The sequence below is a fragment of the Anas acuta genome, chromosome 2, assembly GCF_963932015.1.
Source record: "Anas acuta chromosome 2, bAnaAcu1.1, whole genome shotgun sequence".
Taxonomy (NCBI): domain Eukaryota; kingdom Metazoa; phylum Chordata; class Aves; order Anseriformes; family Anatidae; genus Anas; species Anas acuta.
The window spans coordinates 131,629,567-131,649,134 of NC_088980.1; the positions used below are offsets into that span (position 1 = coordinate 131,629,567).

The window sequence follows — 19,568 nt, forward strand, 5'->3', positions numbered from 1 at the left end:
AGGACAAGTAATAGTTTTAAACAAAAATGTGGTAGATTTAGATTGGATATTCAGAAGAAATTCTTTACTATGAGGTTGGTGAGGCACTGGAAGAGACTATCCAGAGAAGCTGCGGATGCCCAATCTCTGGAAGTGTTCCAGGTCAGGTTGGATGGAGCTTTGAGCAAACTGGTCTATTGAAAAATCTCTCCATCTATGGCAAGGGGTTGGAACAAGATGATCTTTGGAGGTCCCTTTTAACCCAAAATATTCTGTGATGCTATGATTTTATGAACTGAGACAGAGAAGTTCACACAAATGACTAGTCCAGACCAAGATGTACAGACCAGTACATAATCAAATTCAGCTTTTAAAAATATACATACATCGAATACAGATTTCTGATAATTCAGTCTTTCATGTTGCTTAGTGAATGAATGAAGCAATAAGCTCTGATATGTTGATAACATATGAAAATAGAGAAAGACATGATGTAAGGAGGAGTCATTTTGGATTCAAGCCCCTGAACAGCTAAGACACTAATATATGCTGTTTGATCACAGTTTAGTGCTCATAATCTATGAAATTGTGCTGACAACAACAACAACAAAATCTATCTTGGTACCAAATCAGGCTTTGAGTACCATACTGCATTACTAAGTAAGTCTTCCCCATGGAAGTGACAGGATTAGAAAGATTTTGCAGTGGTTCCCACTGTAACCTGTGGCTAAACAGACATATTCTTGATGTCAACCAGAGTTGAGACTGACAGAAATGGACAAAGAGAAAAGCAGGCCATGGAGACAGGAATATCCAGCAAAGAGCACCAACAATGATACCTGTTGCAATAACACAGATATAAAAATGTTGTATATTTAGAATCATATAATGGTTTGGGTTGGAAGGGACCTTGAAGGTCATCTAATTTGAACCCCCCTGCCATAGGCAGGGACACCACCCACTAGATTAGGTTGCCCAGAGCCTCATCTAACATGTTGTTAAATACCTCCATGGATGAGGCATCCACAACCTCTCTGGGCAACCTGTTCCAGTGCATCACCAACCTCTGAGTGAAGAACTTCCTCTTAATCTCTAATCTTAATCTCTCCTCTTTTAGTTTAAAACCACTCGTTCTGTTGTTATCTGACCGAGCAAATTTGATTGTTTTTGGTTTGTCACTCAGGTACAGGGATTAAATCTTAAAGAAATTGAAGGACTTTCTAACAGTGCATATTGTAGAATAAATATGATTACAGATAAACTGTGAATTTACCATTTAAAGCAGTAAATGACTGTGGGTGACTATAGAGCTGGACATCACCAAAACATCACCAAAACATCTGCAAAGGCCCCATCGTGTTAAGATTGAAAAGGAACACTGGTGCTCTGCTAGGGAGAAGGGGAAATCATTGAATTCTATTATCAAGTATATTGTTTGATCTAATAATACAGTCTGTTCTCAGTGAAGATACTCTCACTGAACAGATTTGTCAGATCATTACTTAAAATTTTCTCTGTCCCATTTGAATTTATAGACTGGACAAGCAATATTATCATATTATATAGCAAAACAGTTCTTGTTTTCATATGCTTAATATTACAAGCTAATATGCTGTTTCTTGTGTTATTTTACCTAATATCTATTACTCATAGCTGGTAGTCTCCCTGTCATATCAAAGGCACTGAACTCTGGTGAAATCTTGACTCTGTTATGGTCAATGGAATTTTTCACATTAGTTTTACCTGGGCCAAGAATTCACTCAGTAGGCAAGGAAGAATGCACTTCAAAAACATTCAAGCTATGACTTATAAAAAAGAAGATACAGAATTGTGATAAATGTTTATTATAAGTTCCTTATATTTTAATACATTTTCAAATTGCAAATGGTTTTTCATTCATTTGTTGAAAAAACTAAGTGCATGGATTTTGCTTAATTATTAAGATTTCAACTGCTTAGTAGTGCAGTGCTTTGCACAGGGAACAACTAATTTAGAGGAACAAATGAGATGAGTTTCTTTTCATCTCTGTTAAACTTCTGTTGTTGATCCTTAACCTCTTGAATGGGCAGTAAATAAAAAAAGTAAATGAATAATTAAAACACACAAATACTTCTGGAAAATAAAGCCTTAGCTGCAAATCAAGATTAAGCAAATATTTCCAAGACTAATCAATAACACTGCTTGAAAAAGCTTATATTACAAATCATTACAATTGTTTCCCAAAATCTCTACATAAATTAGTTGAAAGGCCACAATTTTGTACAACAAGAAATTTTAATTAAATCTTGTGCTTGAAATGTTTCTGCAATTACTCCCTTTGGTTCTATTAAGATGTATCCCCAATTAAAATGTACTGTTAATATTCCAAGATAACACTTGCTGGTGCCTCCATGTAATTTTAAATAATTCCTTGCCGTGAAATTTTGCAATCATTTTATTTTATTTTATTATTTTTTTGCTATTCTATTGCAAATTAAATATTTTTTCATTAGTGGAACATCCAAACACTTATTCTCTGAAAATAGTCAAGTTTAAAAAGATTAAATACATTTTGTACCCAAGTATTCTGTTAAGGCTTTTTGTTAAGTTTTTGCTGTAGTAAAATAGCAAGTAAAAAAATGTATTGGTTCACAGTTACGTGCAACTGTAACAAGTAAACATTGTAACTGTGAGAAGAAAAACAGGATTTGATCTTTCACCTTTAATTTGCACTGTTAGTACTTACTCAAATGCATATGGTCACCAAGGGCTTTTATGTTCATATATTTTCCTAACTGAGATTCTCTGTTTACCTTACATTATTCATAAGACATAAATTTGCCAGATCAAAGTCTTTTATATTTATTTATGTATCTATATTTTTTATTATTTTCTTCAATTTCTTTAACAGTGGCATGCAGAGTTATAATTTTTCTGTATTTCTTTCACCTGATGTTATATTTAACTTGCTCTGATCTTAAGCACAAATAAATTACTGGTCATCTAGGTTTCAGAATAAACTCTTGACATACGTGGGAAAAAGAAGGGGGGACAGTTATATTCAATGGCTAACTAAAATAGCAATTTCTGTTAGTCTACATATCCACAAGTAACAACATATAAGCATGTTATCATTTATGGATTATTTTGGGTGAAGTAAGAGAAGCTGTAATTCCTTTTTTTTTTTTTTTTTTTCATATTGTTACAAGTACTTTCCTAAGAATATGTACAGATTTGACCCACTGTATCTTTTTACAAAGAGTGACGGAGATCTTCAGATTCCACCAGCTCTATGAGTATATAGGCACGCACATATAAAAATGACTAATTCTTGGAATTTTGGCTTCCAAATAGTTAGTCTCACATTTTATTTTTTTCCTCACAATTTATTAGGTTAAAACTAAGTCAGAAATAAGAATTTGTTAACATTCATGTTTAACTGCCTAACCTTTATAGACACATCCCACATCCTACCACTACATTTTTATATGGGTTCATACAAGTATTTGAGAAATGTTGTTGAGCTCAGTTTTGCCTACCCCATTGTGAAAAATCTTTTTAATGTGATGACTCTGTGGGGTAGAAAGTGTGGGTGTAATGGTTCATCATGAGAACAGAAGGAAAGGATTAGTCTTTGAATAAAGTGGTTTAGACCAGAGCCTGACCCTTGAAATGGAAGTTGATTTCTCCTGAAAGCTGATACAGGGAAAGGAGACAGGAGAGGAACTGTCTTGCACAGCTGGAGATGGTGGCTCCCCACAGTCCCCTCTGTTAGTGCTTTGTGATCAGCAGCTGCATACACGTCTGCTGTGCCTGGCCCCTTCTCCTGACCTGAAAATAGCAGTCACAAAACAGACCCCTGATTAAATCTCACTAGATACTCCCTGTGAGAACTGTAGCCTAAAAGAGACAATGGATCACATGCAATGGGGACATGAATCAGTAAAACAGTCAAATTTCAATGGATTCACAGCATCACAGAATGACTGAGTTTGGAAGGGACCTATGGAGGATTCAGAGGAGTATGAAGAAATGCTCAGTCTCCTCCCTTGGAGGAGAGTGGGGAAAGCTGATGATGCAGAGACAATTTGCAAATCTATTCCTTTCTAGTCATCACATTTCAATACCTACATAAAATCACAATAAGGCTGAGGTTGGAAGGCACCTCTGAAGATCTAACCCCCTCCTTTGCTCAAAGCAGAATCAGATGAAGCCCAGGGCTGTGTCCAGTCGGGTTTTGAGGCTCCACAAAGGTTTTGAGGCTCTAGAGGGTCCACTGTTTCTCTGGACAACCTGTTGTAGTGTTTGATCTGTAAGGGTTTACAATGGGAAGGTACTTTCTTATGTTTAAATTGAATTTAAATTGCATTTAAACAAGTGTTTCTGTCTTACTTTTCACCAAGGGAAAATAGAATTCAGAAAGATGTTAGTATGTAATTTAAGGTGATGTCTCAGCAGTACATCATTCAAACTTGTGTTAAGGAGATAGTCAAACAGCAGGTACCACAGTGTCACTCAAAAAATGGCTTCAGGAGAAATAATAATATGAGTTTGCACGGGTGGGTTTATTTAGGTCAAGATGGCGTGGGCAATGACATGTTAACAACATGGTAACATCGCTTGCATTGAATGAAAGGACTGTGTAGTACACCATCAAGGTGCCCACAAAGACACCACTGTCTAAGGGCTGGCTGACCTTCAGAAAAATCTGAACTACATTTATAGCAGAACTGTTTGGCCTCAGAGGACAGACTGTATCTAATTAAAAGCAAAGCACATATGATGGACATGAGAGAAGCTCAGTGCCATCTGCTTTGCTGCTGATCAAATCTTTTTACACTACACTGTTCGCCAATGAAAACATAACCTTCTTGGAAAAAATAGTACTTTTCTGTCTGACAAATCTAAGGCTCTGCTGTAGATATTGAGTCACGCATCTTTCTGAAGTTATGATTTATAATGGGCCAGTACATAAATAATAGGAATTTTATTAGCCAGATATTACAGATTGTTAATCAGTTCAAGTTGCTTATGAGTTTCAATAACATATTAACACTACACTTGCACTCTTGTAAATAAATCCCTAGTAATATATATCCCTATAACTATATAATATATAGTTATATATATATCCCTATATATACATAATATATAGCTATAATTCTTTATACTTTTCTATACATGATACTCATACATGCACAAATGTAGGCTAGTTAAGTGCTACTTAATAAGTGTAGCTATGACTGGGTTGCCATCTTTCAGATGGACATAAAACTCTGTCCATAACAATTTTTTTCAAAGGTGAGTGGGAGGATTTTTAAATGTCTTACTCTGGGAAGTAATCACTCATGTGATTACATTCTTGTCTAGATTTCCCTGCAGCTGGATGGAGTATACTACCTGTTTCCCATACAGTGATGAACAGACAGTGTATTTTAAAGTTGTGAAACATGGCAGCTAAAGTCATTTCCTAATGTAGAAACACACCAAAAGATTTAAATAAAGTTTGGAAAATATTTTGTCATCAGCCAGTGAAAGTACCTATATACCAAAAATACATGAACTATGACTTTTTAGCATTCCAGCACTTCCCTGCTTTTGTCCTTCTTGACATCATACAACTTGTTTTTGTGCCATAAAACATCCATCTTGTACATTTCCAATGGGCTTGGTCTACTATGATACATTGAAGTCCCCCCGAACTTTTGCTGCTTTTCTCCCTCCTTTTCAACATAGAACCTGAGTTACATGAATTAAAGCTGCCGTCCTCGCTAATGAGCACAAAAATAGCAAATCCCATCAGGTTATTCTTCCTGTTGTAAAGATATGAAAAAGAGGTAGAAAGGAACCTGCCCTCTGCAGTCTTAGCTACTTCTGACCTCCCGTTCCTGGTCTTTTACAGTTGATATGTTAAGTGATTTTCTCTCTCGGATCCTGAAATGTTTACTTCCACAGCATCCTCTGCTGAACTTTCCCAGGCTGTAATTGACAGACCAGACATCCACAGCATTATGAGAGCAAAACAGCTACACAAACAGTCTAGGAGACCTTTGAAAAAATATATGCTTTCAAATTCTGTGGAGTCAAGTCTCTTATTGTGTCTATTTCTTTATCTCTACTTTTTATTAGTAGTATTTTCCCTCTGTCCCTCAGATTTTTTTTTTTTTATTACACCAACCAGTCTAATGATTAAATAGTCAGTCCTAAAATTCTTTAAAAATTCCTCTTTTGTTTAATACATATCAATCAACTTTTTTTTTTTTTCTTCTTTTGTGTTTAACAGCATACTCTATATAAATACACAATTCCAAAAGGGATATTGAATGGCATCTATACAGTTATATATGAAAGCAACTGCAGCCTAAACTAATGCCAAGGGCTAATGACAGCCTAATTAGCTTGGTTTGTTTAGCACTTCATTTTTTGTTTTTACAGTGGTTCTTAGCAGATGAAGAGTCAGAAAACAAATTTCTTCAAGTTGTGGAGAAATTACTATAAAATAGTAAAACACAGCCTGTTAAGGCCTTCCTAAAATTGTTTCCATATTCTACCATCTGTAACACTAACATTTCAGAAGACATTTCTCTAAGCTGTAAATGCTCTTTCCATGGTGGACACACTTCTTTCTCTACACTTACATTACATTTCAACAAAAATCCTATTAAATGTCAGTGGTTAAATCTGGTATTCATGAAGGAGCGAGTTAACTTTTCAAACATTACTAAAAACATTATGGATCATATAATATGACCATAATAGATCATAAATAGATCCATTAATAGATCTATTAATTTGTTTCTTAAAGAGTTAGCATTAGCAAAGCAGAAAGTACTAATGCAACCTCTATGAGATGTTCTTCTGCGAAGCAAAATCCTGTTTCAAAAAAACAAAGAAATGTGACCAGTCTCTCTAATGTGCTGATCCTGAAGGACAATTTCACACATGTGGTGTTTTCTAGATGTACCCAGTTCAAAAGCTAAAGATTTTATTAAAATCAGTATAAACTTAAAAGAAGGATAAAGGAAAAAATAGTAACAGCGGGAACACATGTTGTTGAAACAGAGCTAGAGGTAATTTTGCTGACAATGAACAATCAACATATAGAGTCAAACACAAGCTACACACACACCTCAAAAATCACACAATAAACAACCAGTATGACTCTGTCTGCATACTGACAGATAGTACATCTGAGACAGTAATTTCTGTGTACCATTGAACCCCTTGAAAATTTCATTTTTTATTTTTTTTTTAATTAACAGTACAAAGTATTCAGAAAGCATTAACATAAGTACCTTTATGGGTAGGACATCCAATATCATCTTCAAAACTCTCTTTCTCTCTTTTTTTTTTTTTTTTCCCTTTTTTTTTTTTTTTTTTTCCTACAGAAATTGGAAAAGCATGTTGTAAACATCTTCACTAATGGATCTTATCTGGTGACCTTAGAAGATGGGGATCCTTTTCACTGAGGACCCTAGAGGTACTTCCAGGAGACTTTAAGAAGACAGGATTGTCAAATATAACATACTACTGTATACAGTGGCTGAGAAGATTTTCCATTGAAAGCAGGCAGGCTGACAGTGGAAACTTAGCACAATTTTTCCAGAAAAGGAGGACCAATTTATATTTTTTTTCCTCAATTTTTCAGCATTTTCTATGTCCCTGGAGAGTCCTAACTAAACAGAGGGAGAAAACAGCTGGAGAAAATACCGGAAATGAGAGTGACAGCTAATACTAATTGCATTCAGCATAAATGCAGAAGCTAACAGGAATCTCAGGATAAATGCTTGGCACTCATGAATTTTGGCATAGAAAGTCTTGTCCTGATGGTTGCTTCTACCAGTTCAAGCACATTTATAAATAATAACAATAATTTTAAAACTACATTCAATTAAGACAAACTTCATACGTTTTCAAATATCATTTGATGAAAATTGAAGCCAATACTTAAAATAATTTCCTTTTTCTTTTTTTAATTATTATTTTTTTTATCATACTACATCTCCATGCCATATAGCTAGCCGTGGCATTTTAAGGACACCTAATTTAATTAATTCAGGAAAAATTCTTTTGGGAATACATTTATATAGCATTAATCCATATATATTTGTTGCAAAATATTTTTTTTCCATAAAATCTAGTAATTTCTACCAAAATAAGTCACCTGCAAAATTCTAATTTTATTTGCTGATCCTTGGTGAATCTTTAACAGGTTGACTGCTTTACTTCTGTATTTACCAGTCATGTTACTTTAAGAACAAAGTAAATTCTTCTTTATTTCATTTCTTAAACCACACAAATTTTATCGAGTGTTGCTAGGACTGCTATTTTGTCAAACTGATGGAAAACAATAAAAAAGGATAAATGTAGATTCCATTTTCCCTTTAAGTTTACTGTTATTCAGTTTAACTCTGGTACCAGCCATTTGAGAATACCGAATATTCTTAAAACCACAAACAAAGCTCATCAATTTGACAGAACACAGCAATTGCCTCTAATATTCTGATACACTTAAGCATACCTAATAGCTAAACAGCCAGCAGAAGCAATCTTCTTGAAATTAATATTGTTTGTCATCTACTATGAAAATCCACAGTGTATCTCAAACTCAAACTGCTATCTTTTGTGCTTCAGTTTTATGCTTAAATTAGAATTTAATTATTCAAAAGGGCTTGCATTCTTCAACTCTGTGGCTAAGCTCCCAAGCAATTTCAAGGATTATTTAAACAAATTGAGTACCTGATCTTGAAACTGGCCCATGAGATAAAAATATTATATATTTTTGTTTTGAAATTGGTACACAGCACACATGCTATTCAGAAGGCAGTAAAATTTGCTACTACACAGTCGTCACAGACCTGTGGATAAAGAGAAAGAAAGCAAAGGATATCATTTGATTAGCCTCCAACTTGATTAATTTTAACTCATCTGGGAACTATCCAGCAATAATTCTTCCAATGAAGGTCATAATTCTTCTTTAATTGTTTCCACCTGGTACAGTACTGACATCAATTCCCTCTTTTCTCCACCTCCCTGTATCTGGTTCTCAGCCCGTTGCTCATGCCTTCCCAGGCTTTCTTTGTACTAGCATTAAGGGGCAGGAGTAAGGCAATTGCCTTTTTCAGTTGTGTCAGACAACAGAACCCCCTGCTTCATTTCCTCCATTGCTGGATGCTCTCCTTGAATTCATTCCTTATTCCAGTTTATACCTTTTGAGAATGAATTCTTGCCCTGCTCCTGCTACAGTCTGATGTGCTAAGCTTTCACTTGTAACCTGCCCTCTGCCACTGACATTCTGCAAAGGAAAGTAGAAAAATAACAACCCCTGACTTTCTGACTTCTCTAATTCCTTCTCCTCTTTCCTGATTCTTTCATGCCCCTCCCCATGCACATATACACACACACGAAAGAGAGAGAGAGAGAGAATCACAACCAGGTAATGAGACTGTCTTAGTAGACAAAAGTTGTTAACAACTTAATTTCTGAACCAGAATGTTCAGAATGGCCTAATAACCCAAGGATTCAATGACACATAGACCACAAAAACAGGATTTGTATACTTAACTAAATTCCATTGTTTAGTGTGCTAACCCAAGTTATCTCTTTCCATGCTGCCAGGTACTCTGAAGAGAAAATGAGAACTGTGGGATCCTTAAAGAAATTCATCCAGACAACTGTCATCTTTTTCTTGCCTTACAACATCTTGCTTTTAAGATTGAAGCAACTGAATTTTGTAATTCTAAACTCTAGACATAGCACCTGTAAACAGTCTGTTACTGGTCGTTTTTTTCTGATAACATTTGACTATGTTTCTTCATTAGAGTGGGGACATCAGGAATAAAAATTTAGTTTTAGAACATAAACACACACTAGAAAGTATATAAGCCATATAGTAAATATGTAGCGTTTCACATGTATGTAGTTTTAAGGCAATAAGCAGCAAACAACTTTCCAAGAAAACACAGTTTTTCTTTTCAAACAGAATAGTAAAGAGTGATCAGTAATGGTGGTCAATCCAGGAACACTGACTTGGCTAGACAGGAAATTTTGTATTAGTGGGATAGCATTTCACTATTTATCGATTTATGTCTAAAATAAATGAGAGAATGTTTTATTGCTCTTGAGGTGGATGATATGAGATTGAAGTAGATATTTTAATATCCTGTTTAATGTCAAGTTAGAAAATTAGATTCTTCTTTAACCTTTGAGTTTTAGTCATAAAAAGACTGATAGTTCAAGACCTCCCAGAGTTTGAAGATGTACCATCTATTCAAATGAAAAGGGCTGACAGCCTCAGGGATGACAAAATATTTAGCTGTTCCTGGGAAAAAATATTTTTTTTGCTCATTGGGTTATGAAGTTTCTCATCAATAATTGGGTTGTGAAGTTACTCATCAATAATTGGTTACACATCAATGATTGCGATGAAATAATGTAAAGCTATTGGTAAATATTTTTTCTAAATTATGCTACAGAAAGTGAAGGTCTAAGTAGTACTGCTAAAGAGATTTATCTGGAGCAATAAAGTACATGAAAAGAAAACATGTTAAGGGGGAAATGGTCCCACCAGAAAGAACAACAAAAAGAAAGAACCAAAAAAAAAAAATATTGAATTGGGAGCTTCATGCTTTAGGACAAATTCATGTGTAATTGTGATATTGCTGAAGGAAAAAGTACTATCCATTCATGTGAAAGGCCCTAGCTATAACGTTGAATCATATCATATATTCACAAAACAAAGATCTCACGCTTCCTATTGCTGAAGCACATTTGACACAGCAATAGTTCAAAATAATAGATTATCCTCTTTCATGTTTCTAGAACACAGCAATACCTGTCAGCAAATTGTCTTAAGATTTAAGACACTGAATAATGAAGACTTTGTAATTATTTTTCAACATTCAATGTCTTCTGGAAACTATACTTCCTAAGATAGTTTTGATGTCCGTGAGCTTTAGCAAAGTCCCTCTATTAAAAGACTGCCTTTCAAATCAGTTTGATTAATTCAGTTTGTCACATATACTACATTTATCAGCTTAGAGCAAGATAACTGGAAATAAACAGCAACCCATTTGCAATAAGATTTTTGTATTTTTGTGACAAAGACCTTTACTCAGATTTTGTGGGTTTAATGCAACCACAACACAATGTCACACATCCATTGTAAATGACAGATCTAATCATAAAGTTAGAATTATAGTGCTGGGCAATAAATAAATAATAAATAAAATTAAGACACACTATATCTACTATATGTCTGAATGTAGCTGTATTCCCAGCAAAGTTATTCTTACTAGCTTCTACTCATCAGCTGATTTATGCTTTTTTATTTCTCCATAACCTGCAGCATTTATTTACCCTTGCATTTTGAGGCATTAGAGTTTCTGCTGACATGAGTATTTTCCCCAAATAGAACATTACAGCAGTCCCTTGCTAGATATTCAAGCTATGTGTATGTTTATTTTTTAATTTCTTTCTTGAACTTTCTAACTGTGAGAGGGCTGGGAAAGTGGAGTCATGATGAATGAGAGTTTGCTTAAAAAAAAAAAAAAAGTAGAAATGTAGACATTTGATGTAGCATTGAAAAATTCACAACCTCCTACCTTGAAAACAAACATTTCCCGGCGAAGAATAGCCAGAGTGTTGAAGTTCCCATCACAGATGTTAGGTTTGGCCCCAGGATAGGAAGGTTTGTCACCAGTGGGTGGCCGGGGAGGTTTAGGTTGTCTGTCATTCTTCCGTGGGTCTGCTGGAGGGATCGAACGATGTGGGGGCACTGTTGGCAGAGGTCTTGTTGGTGGTGGGATCCTGTCAGGTGGACCTTTAAAAATAGTAGCAAGGGATAATTTACATGGCTATCAGTGACATTTCAAGAAGTACAAAGAAACCCTGCTGTAAGCAGTGCAAATCGTACAGCGGGCGGAGAATGGAAAAAGTGACCTAATCAGCCTTTCTCATGTTGCTAAAGGGTATAATGAAGGAATATCACAGAACCAAAGCACTAATGAAGAAAATAATTATTTTTCTCTGTTCAGGATCTTTCTTCTGTATTGGAACAACAATCCAATAAAACCTTCAAAGGATTTATTCATTACGTATACTTTACCAAGTGAATAAGAAATGTTCAGAAAGAATCATTGTCTCTTGCATAAAATAAAGGGAATAAACAAACAAAACTTTTCCTAATAAGACTATCATCAGTCAATGGGTTTATAAACCATCTTTTTAACTTCCGCCTATCAATTTGCATATGCATGGTATGACATGTGTGGTAATTTCTACTGACCCAATTTTTAGGCAAAGTACTATCTTATTCAGAACATGTTTGCACCTTTCCACACTTCCCTTTGCTACATATAGACGGTCTTAAAACTGGACTTCAAATCCTATGCATCCACATTTAAAAAAAAATATATAATAATAATACTTTGCATTTTTCTTCAAAATTCTTAAATTAATTATGTTTTATTTTTTCTTTATTTATTTATTTAATTTTTATTTTTTGGTGAGTTTAACAAAGCTATATACTTGGTAATTAAAAGAATTTCTGAGGATAAATGTATTGAAAAGGAATAACTAAAACTCTGTATAATGTTTTAAAAAAAGTTTTATTCTTGTACATACATTTTCTGTCATAATATACAGGTATATTACAGATGAAAGGTAAAATAACTATCCCACCCACAAGTTCTCTATCTGAAAGTTGAATGGCCTTCCTAGAGAGATGCTTTTCATATATTTATATTTATATATATTTCATTCAGGATATGCAAGGATGGGATCAAGAAAGGCAAGGCAGAGATGGAACTGAACTTGGCAAGGGATGCAAAGAATAACAAGAGGGATTCTGTAGGTACAGAAAAGGTCAGAAAATAAATGCCAAGGAGAGTTTATCTCCTCTGATAAATAAGAAGGGAGAACTGGTAACAACAGACATGGAGAAGGCTACTCAGCAACTTCATTGGCTCAGCCATCACTGTCAGTATTTCCACATCTGTCAAGTGGCATCCCTTCCTATGGCAGGGGGTTGGAGTTAGATGATCTTTAAGGTTCCTTCCAACGTGAGACATTCTATGACTTTATGATTCTAATTCTCTGAATCTCTGGACAGGATCTGGGGGAGTAAAGTCCCTTCCACTGTAAGTGAAGAAGAGGTTCAAGACCACCTAATGAAACTGATGACAGAAGTCTATAGGACCCAATGTCATACATTCCAGGGTCCTGAGGGAGCTGTCTGATGTAGTTGCCAAGCCTCTCTCCATCATATTTGAAAAGTCCTGGAAAAGTCCCTAGTGACTGGGAAAAAGGAAATATCTCTCCCATTATTAAAAAGGGTAGAAATGAAGACCAGGGGAACTACAGACTGATGAGCCCCACCCCTGTGCCTGGGAGGATCATAGAACAGATCCTCCTGGAAGCAATGTCAAGTCACATACAAGACAAGGCAGTGATTCAAGACAGTCAGCACAGCTTCACCATGGACAAATTGTGCCTGACCTGTCTGGCGACATTCAGTGATGGAGTGACTGCATCAGTCAACAAGAGAAGACCAACCCATGTCATCTACTTGGGCTTCTGGGAGTTGTGACATGACATCTTTGTTTCTAAATTGGAGAAATATGGATTTGAAGGTTGGAGTATTCAGTAGATAAGGAACTGGCCAGATGTCTACAGCTAGAGAGTTATAGTCAATGGAACTATGTCCAGGTAGAGACCTGTAATGAGTGGTGTCCCTCAGCAATCTGTCTTGGGACTGGTGCTGTTTAATATCTTTATCAATAACATAGACAGTGGAACAGACATAGACAGTGGTACCCTCAGCAAGGGCCTGCAGCATAAGGAAGACATGGACCTGTTTGAGTATGTCCAGAGGAGGACCACAAAGATGACTAGAGGGCTGGAGCACCTCTCCTATGAAAAAAGCTGGGTGCATTCAGCCTGGAAAAGAGAAGACTGCAAGGAGATGTCATTGTGGCCTTTCAGTAGTTAAAGAGTGCTTATACAAAAGATGGAAAGTGACTTTTTACCCAAGCAGATAGTGATAGAAAGAAGGGAAACATTTTTAAAATAAAAGGGGGAGATTTAGATTAGTTATAAGGAAGAAATCCTTCATTATGAGGGACTGGAACAGGTTGCCCAGAGGAGCTATGGATGCCCCATCCCTGGAAGTGTTCAAGGCCAGGTTGTATGCGGCCCTGGGCAACACAATCTAGTGGGTGGTGTCCCTGCCGATGACAGGGAGGTTAGTATTAAATGAGCTTTAAAGTCCCTTCCAACTAGTGCATTTACTTATATTTTCCATGTACAGCAATATTGCAAGTTTCAGTTGAATCAGTAATATTTCTGGAAACAAATGAAAATTTAAATTTGGATCATCTCTCCAAATCATTTAAATACAAAATCAATTTTGAGTTAAAAAAACTAACATATTTTTCATGAGCAACTTCAGAAAGACATTTTAATAGTAAGACAACCTTAAAACTTCATAAATGCCATTTGAATTTCTGATACTTGTTCAAAATAAGCATACTTTTTAAAGAAAAATATAGACTATGTAAGGAAATGGTAAACTCCCCAAATAGTTGTCATACAATTTAATAGGGCATTTATTTCATTCACAGTTTTAAGGTTTGTGACATTTATAATTTACAGTTAATAATGGTGTTCTGAGGAATATTGCAGACCAAAGTAATTATTTTAATAGGCGTGACATTTTTATTGAGGCGTATGATTCCCGATCACCTCTTGATTTTAAAGGAGGAAAGGAATCAGTTTGCTGTAGCTCATGTTGGAATGATTTTAACCCCAAACCAAAGTTTTCATATGTCATTTGCTGGTGATGTCAGATATTACATCCCAGGGGTAACACATTTCTCCTAACGTATAGCCCACAGCTGTTAGAGCTTAGTGGTTAGTTTTTGGCAATGTATTGTTGTCTAGCTCTCAAGTCTAGACTACCAAGTTATGAGACCATGAGAAACAACCTTCCTTCTAGCTAATCACACAGGGAAAAAAAAAAGAAAAAAAAAAAGCTTAGTAAGCTAATCATTTTGAAATTGCTATTTAAGCTTTATGAAAATATATATCAGTGCTTACTAATAAAATATGTTTAAAAAGCTTGTTAATATAAAATATATCATAATGGCAGCAGAGTTCTAATTAGCAGTATGGTAATTCTACATCAATATAGGTGTCATTTGTAGTAGTAATGATATGCAAGGAATGGCCCTGATAATATTCAATTTAACCCTGATAGTTAAACCTCTAAACTGAAAATAACTGTAAGTATAAAATTAAATCTAATACAAAATTAATTGGGGAATATTAACCAAGGGAGTTCTAAATCATACAACTGGATACATGGGATTAACATAGAAATAGCACGTATTTTTCACTGTAGGAAATATACATATATATATTATAAACAAAACAAAACAAACAAAACAGCTATAGAATCAGTCTTTAAAACCAGGAAAAAAATTATGGCTGTGGAAGTGTAAGGAAAAATAATGTGGGAGTTAGTCTTAGATTCAGCCTATAAGCAGAATAATGTTATTGTTTTCACAGAATCATTTAGTTTGGAAACGATCTCTAAGATCAACTAGTCCAACCTTTAACATAACACTGCCAATCCCACCATTAAACCCTGTCACTAAGCACTACATCTACACTCTTTTTCAAGACCTGCAGGGATGGTGATTCAAATACTTCCCCAGGCAGCCTGTTCTAATACTTCACAACCTTGTCAGTGAAGAAATTTTTCCTAATATACAACTTAAACCTCCCCTGGCACAACTTAAAGCCATTTCCTCTTATTTTATCACTTAGTGCTTGGGAGAAGGGACTGATACCACCTCACTATAGCCTCCTTTAAGGTGGGGTGCAATAAGGTCTCCCCTGAGTGTCCTTTTCTCTAAGCTAAATAACCACAGGTCCCTCAGCTGCTCCTCATAAGACTTGTTCTCTAAGCCCTTCACCAGCTTCATAGCCCTTCTGTGGTCATGCTCCAGCACTTCTATGTCCATCTTGTAGTGAGGGGCCCAAAACTGAACACAATATTCAAGGTGTGGCCTCATTAGAGCTGAGTACAGGGGGACAATCACTTCCCTAGTCCTGCTGCTCACACAGATTCTGATACAAGCCAGGATGCCGTTGGCCTTCTTGGTCACCTGAGCACACTGCTGGCTCATACTCAGATGGCTATTGACCAATACCTCCAGGTCCCTTTCAGCCAGGTAGCTTTCCAGACACTCTTCTCCCAGCCTGTATTTTTGCATGGGATTGTTGTGCCCCATGTTCAGGACCGGACACTTAGCCTTGTTGAACTTCATAGAGCTGGCCTCGGCCCATCAGTCCATCCTATCCAGATCCCTCCACGGAACCTTCCTACCCTTAAGCAGATAACACTTAGGCCTAACTTGGTGTTATCTGTAAACTTAAGGTGAACTCAATCCCCTTGTCCAGATCATTGGTAAAGATATTGAACAGAAGTGGCCCTGGTACTGAGTCCTGGGGGCCAGCACTAATGACTGACTTCCAGCTGGATTTAACTCCATTCATCACAACCCTGAGCTCAGCCACTCAGACAGCTTTTAACCTCACAAAGCGTACACACATCCAAGCTGTGAGCAGCCAGGGTCAGAAGAATACTGGGAAACAGTGTCAAAAGCCTTACAGAAGTCTAGGTAGACCACATCCACAGCCCTTCCCTTATCCACTGAGTCTATCACCTTGTAGGAGGAGATCAGGTTTGTCAAACAGGACCTGCCCTTCATAAACCCACGCTGACTGGACCTGATCACCTGGTTGCCCTATAAGTGCTATGTGATGGCATTCAGAATAATTTGCTCCATGAGCTTCCCCAGCTCCAAGGTCAGACTGACAGGCCTGTAGTTTTCTGGATCCTCCTTCTGGCTCTTTTTGTGAATGGGAATCACATTTGCCAGCCGGCAGTCAACTGGGACCTCCCCTGATAGCCAGGACTCTTGATAAATGATGGAAAGCACCTTGGCGAGCACTTCCACCAAGTCCTTCAGTACCCATGGGTGGATTCCATTTGGCCCCACAGACTTGCATATATCTATACATCCAAGTCGAGCAGGTCACTAAAAATTTCCTCATGGATTATGAAGGATTCATTCTGCTCACCATCCTTATCTGCCAACTCAGGGAACTGGGAACCTGGTGAACAACTGGTCTTGCTGCTAAAGAATGAGACAAAGAAGGCATTAAGTACATCAGCCTTTACCTCATCTCTTGTCGCTGTGTTTCCCCCACATCCAATAAAGGATGGTGATTCTCCTTAGTCCTTCTTTTCTTGTTTATGTATTTATAAAAGCATTTTAATTGTCTTTAACAGCAGTAGCCAGATTGAACTCAAGTTGAGTTTCCAAAGGTCATAAACCCTCTTTTTCTTCCTGAGTTCTAGCCATAGCTCTCTGTTCAGCCAGGCTGGTCTTCCACCCTGACTTGTCTTTTGGCATGTGAGATATATATATATATATATTTCAGGAATTAAATCTTTTAAGATTTCAATCCTGAAGGGTGTTCAGCCTTCCTGGACTCCTTTGCCCTTCAGGACTGTCTCCCAAGGGACTCCACCAACCAGTCTCCCTAACAGGCCAAAGTCTGCTCTCTAGAAGTCCAGGGTGGTAGTTCTGCTAACCCCCTGCTTACTTTTCTAAGAATCAAAAAGTCTATTTATTCATGATCTCTATGCCCAAGATGGCCTGCAACCTTCACACCACTCACAGGTCCTTCTTTGGTAACAAGCAAAAGATCCCAAGGGGCGCTGTCCTTAGCTGACTCACTCACCAGATGTGTCAGGAAATTATCTTCCACACACTGTAGAAACTTGCTAGACAGTTTCCTCTCCACTGTGTTGTATTTTCAGCGGACATCTGGTAAGATGAAGTCCCCCATGAGAACAAGGGCTAGCGATTGTGAGAGTTCTCCCAACTGCCACATATAGAATATTTTGCCTGCTACTTCAGCCTGGTTGGGTGGTTCTTAGTAGAATCCCACCATGACATTTGCCTCATCGGCCCTCCCCTTTATTCTTATAAACACTCAAATCTGTTATCACCATTGCTCAGCTCTAGAAAAGCAAAATACTTCCTAACATACAGGGCTATGTTGTGTTTTGGTTTTAAAATTTCAGTTACCTTGCATTCTCAAATACATACAGAATTTAAATTTGCTAGATGTATCTCCTATTTCCAGTCACAAAAAAAAAAAAAAAAAAAATTTAAAAAAGTGGGTCTTTTTTTCCCCTGTGTAGCTCAAAGTCTTGGACTCATAATCACATTCTTTTGAGATCAATTAGCTATATTTATCACAAAAAAAAAGGGCTTTCAGGGACCACAAAATTGATCTACCCAGGGAACTGTTCAGTATTATAACTGATAAACTGATAACTGAGCAGCAATCAATTCGTACAGTTATATTAGCTTCGAGTACTGTGGAAATAAGCTCATTATGGTTAAAGCCTGCATATCTTAATATTTTAATAGATTGGGATCTCTTTGCAGATATTTTCTTTATGGCCTTTTAAAACATTTAAGATTACCATTCCAGCTGAGTGCAAATTTGAATGCAAGTTGTGAACAGTGAGAAAACAAGTAAAAGAACTTCATCAGAATTTTTGGCATTATCACAAGAAGGCATTTGGGATAACAAGTGGCAGAGCCTACCCCAACAAATTATTTTAGAGAGGTAATGTGGACAGGAGGTTGTCAAACATATTCTTATGTGAAAACATTGTTTCCTAATTAAAATATGACATACCATATATCTTCTGAATGCCCTGTAAATCATCATTAGGTAGTTTGAAGTTATCAGTTTCCATATACTGGTAAAATGGAGCCATGATTGCTGTGGGATCATTAGAATGCTCCAAGCCCAGAGCATGTCCCAGTTCATGCACAGCAACTAGAAACAGATCATTTCCTGTGGAGAAAAGAAAGGGAAAATAATGTATGAAACAATAAGCATAGTAACAGAAATAACACAAGTGGAGGACTCTTCATTTGAAAGATATTTTCATTGAATTTGAATTTTACTAGTTAATTAACAATGAAACATTAAGGTAATGCAGTAGCAAAGGTAACTTTTTTTTTTTTTTTAAGAGGCAACTAATCATATTATAAGCATATGATACTCATATGGATACCATATGAGTGTTTATCTTTTTAAACTGATGTGCATGGTTAGTACAGGGTTCAAGTGTCATATCTGGCATCTAGGCTTGTGTGCAGTTTTAGACATCATGTTTATGCTTTAGTTAGCCTAAGTAAAAATGCTTGCACTAAGTCATAGTTCCAAAAGGAAAATATCTCTGAAGTGTGTGGTTAACTTCACAGACTGAGGACTACCTATTTAGGACAGACCTTACAGGGAACTTAGTCATCCAAGCAATCAGCAATCAGGTCTCTGCTGATGATTTGTACATGTTGTCTATTTCTGAATCACCATAACTGACATTCTAATGAGGGAAATATGAGTGTCTTGCTATCTCATTCTCAAAATAGGATTCCCTTATTTATTTCATTGTATTTCATTGTATTTCGTTGTATTTCATTGTATTTCATTTATTTTTCAAATTCTTAAGT

At 36.4% G+C, this 19,568-nt stretch overlaps 1 protein-coding gene across 2 annotated transcripts in view; it reads right to left on the bottom strand.

Moving 5' to 3' along the window:
• MMP16 (matrix metallopeptidase 16) overlaps window positions 1-19,568 on the bottom strand; it is a 196,017-nt gene that overhangs the window by 47,668 nt on the left and 128,781 nt on the right. For both annotated transcript variants that reach the window (XM_068672226.1, XM_068672225.1), the window contains 2 exons: window positions 18,745-18,906; window positions 11,562-11,779 (listed from right to left, as the gene is read on the bottom strand). In XM_068672226.1, the coding sequence (XP_068528327.1) occupies window positions 11,562-11,779; window positions 18,745-18,906 (380 nt within the window). The remainder of the gene's footprint in view (window positions 1-11,561; window positions 11,780-18,744; window positions 18,907-19,568) is intronic.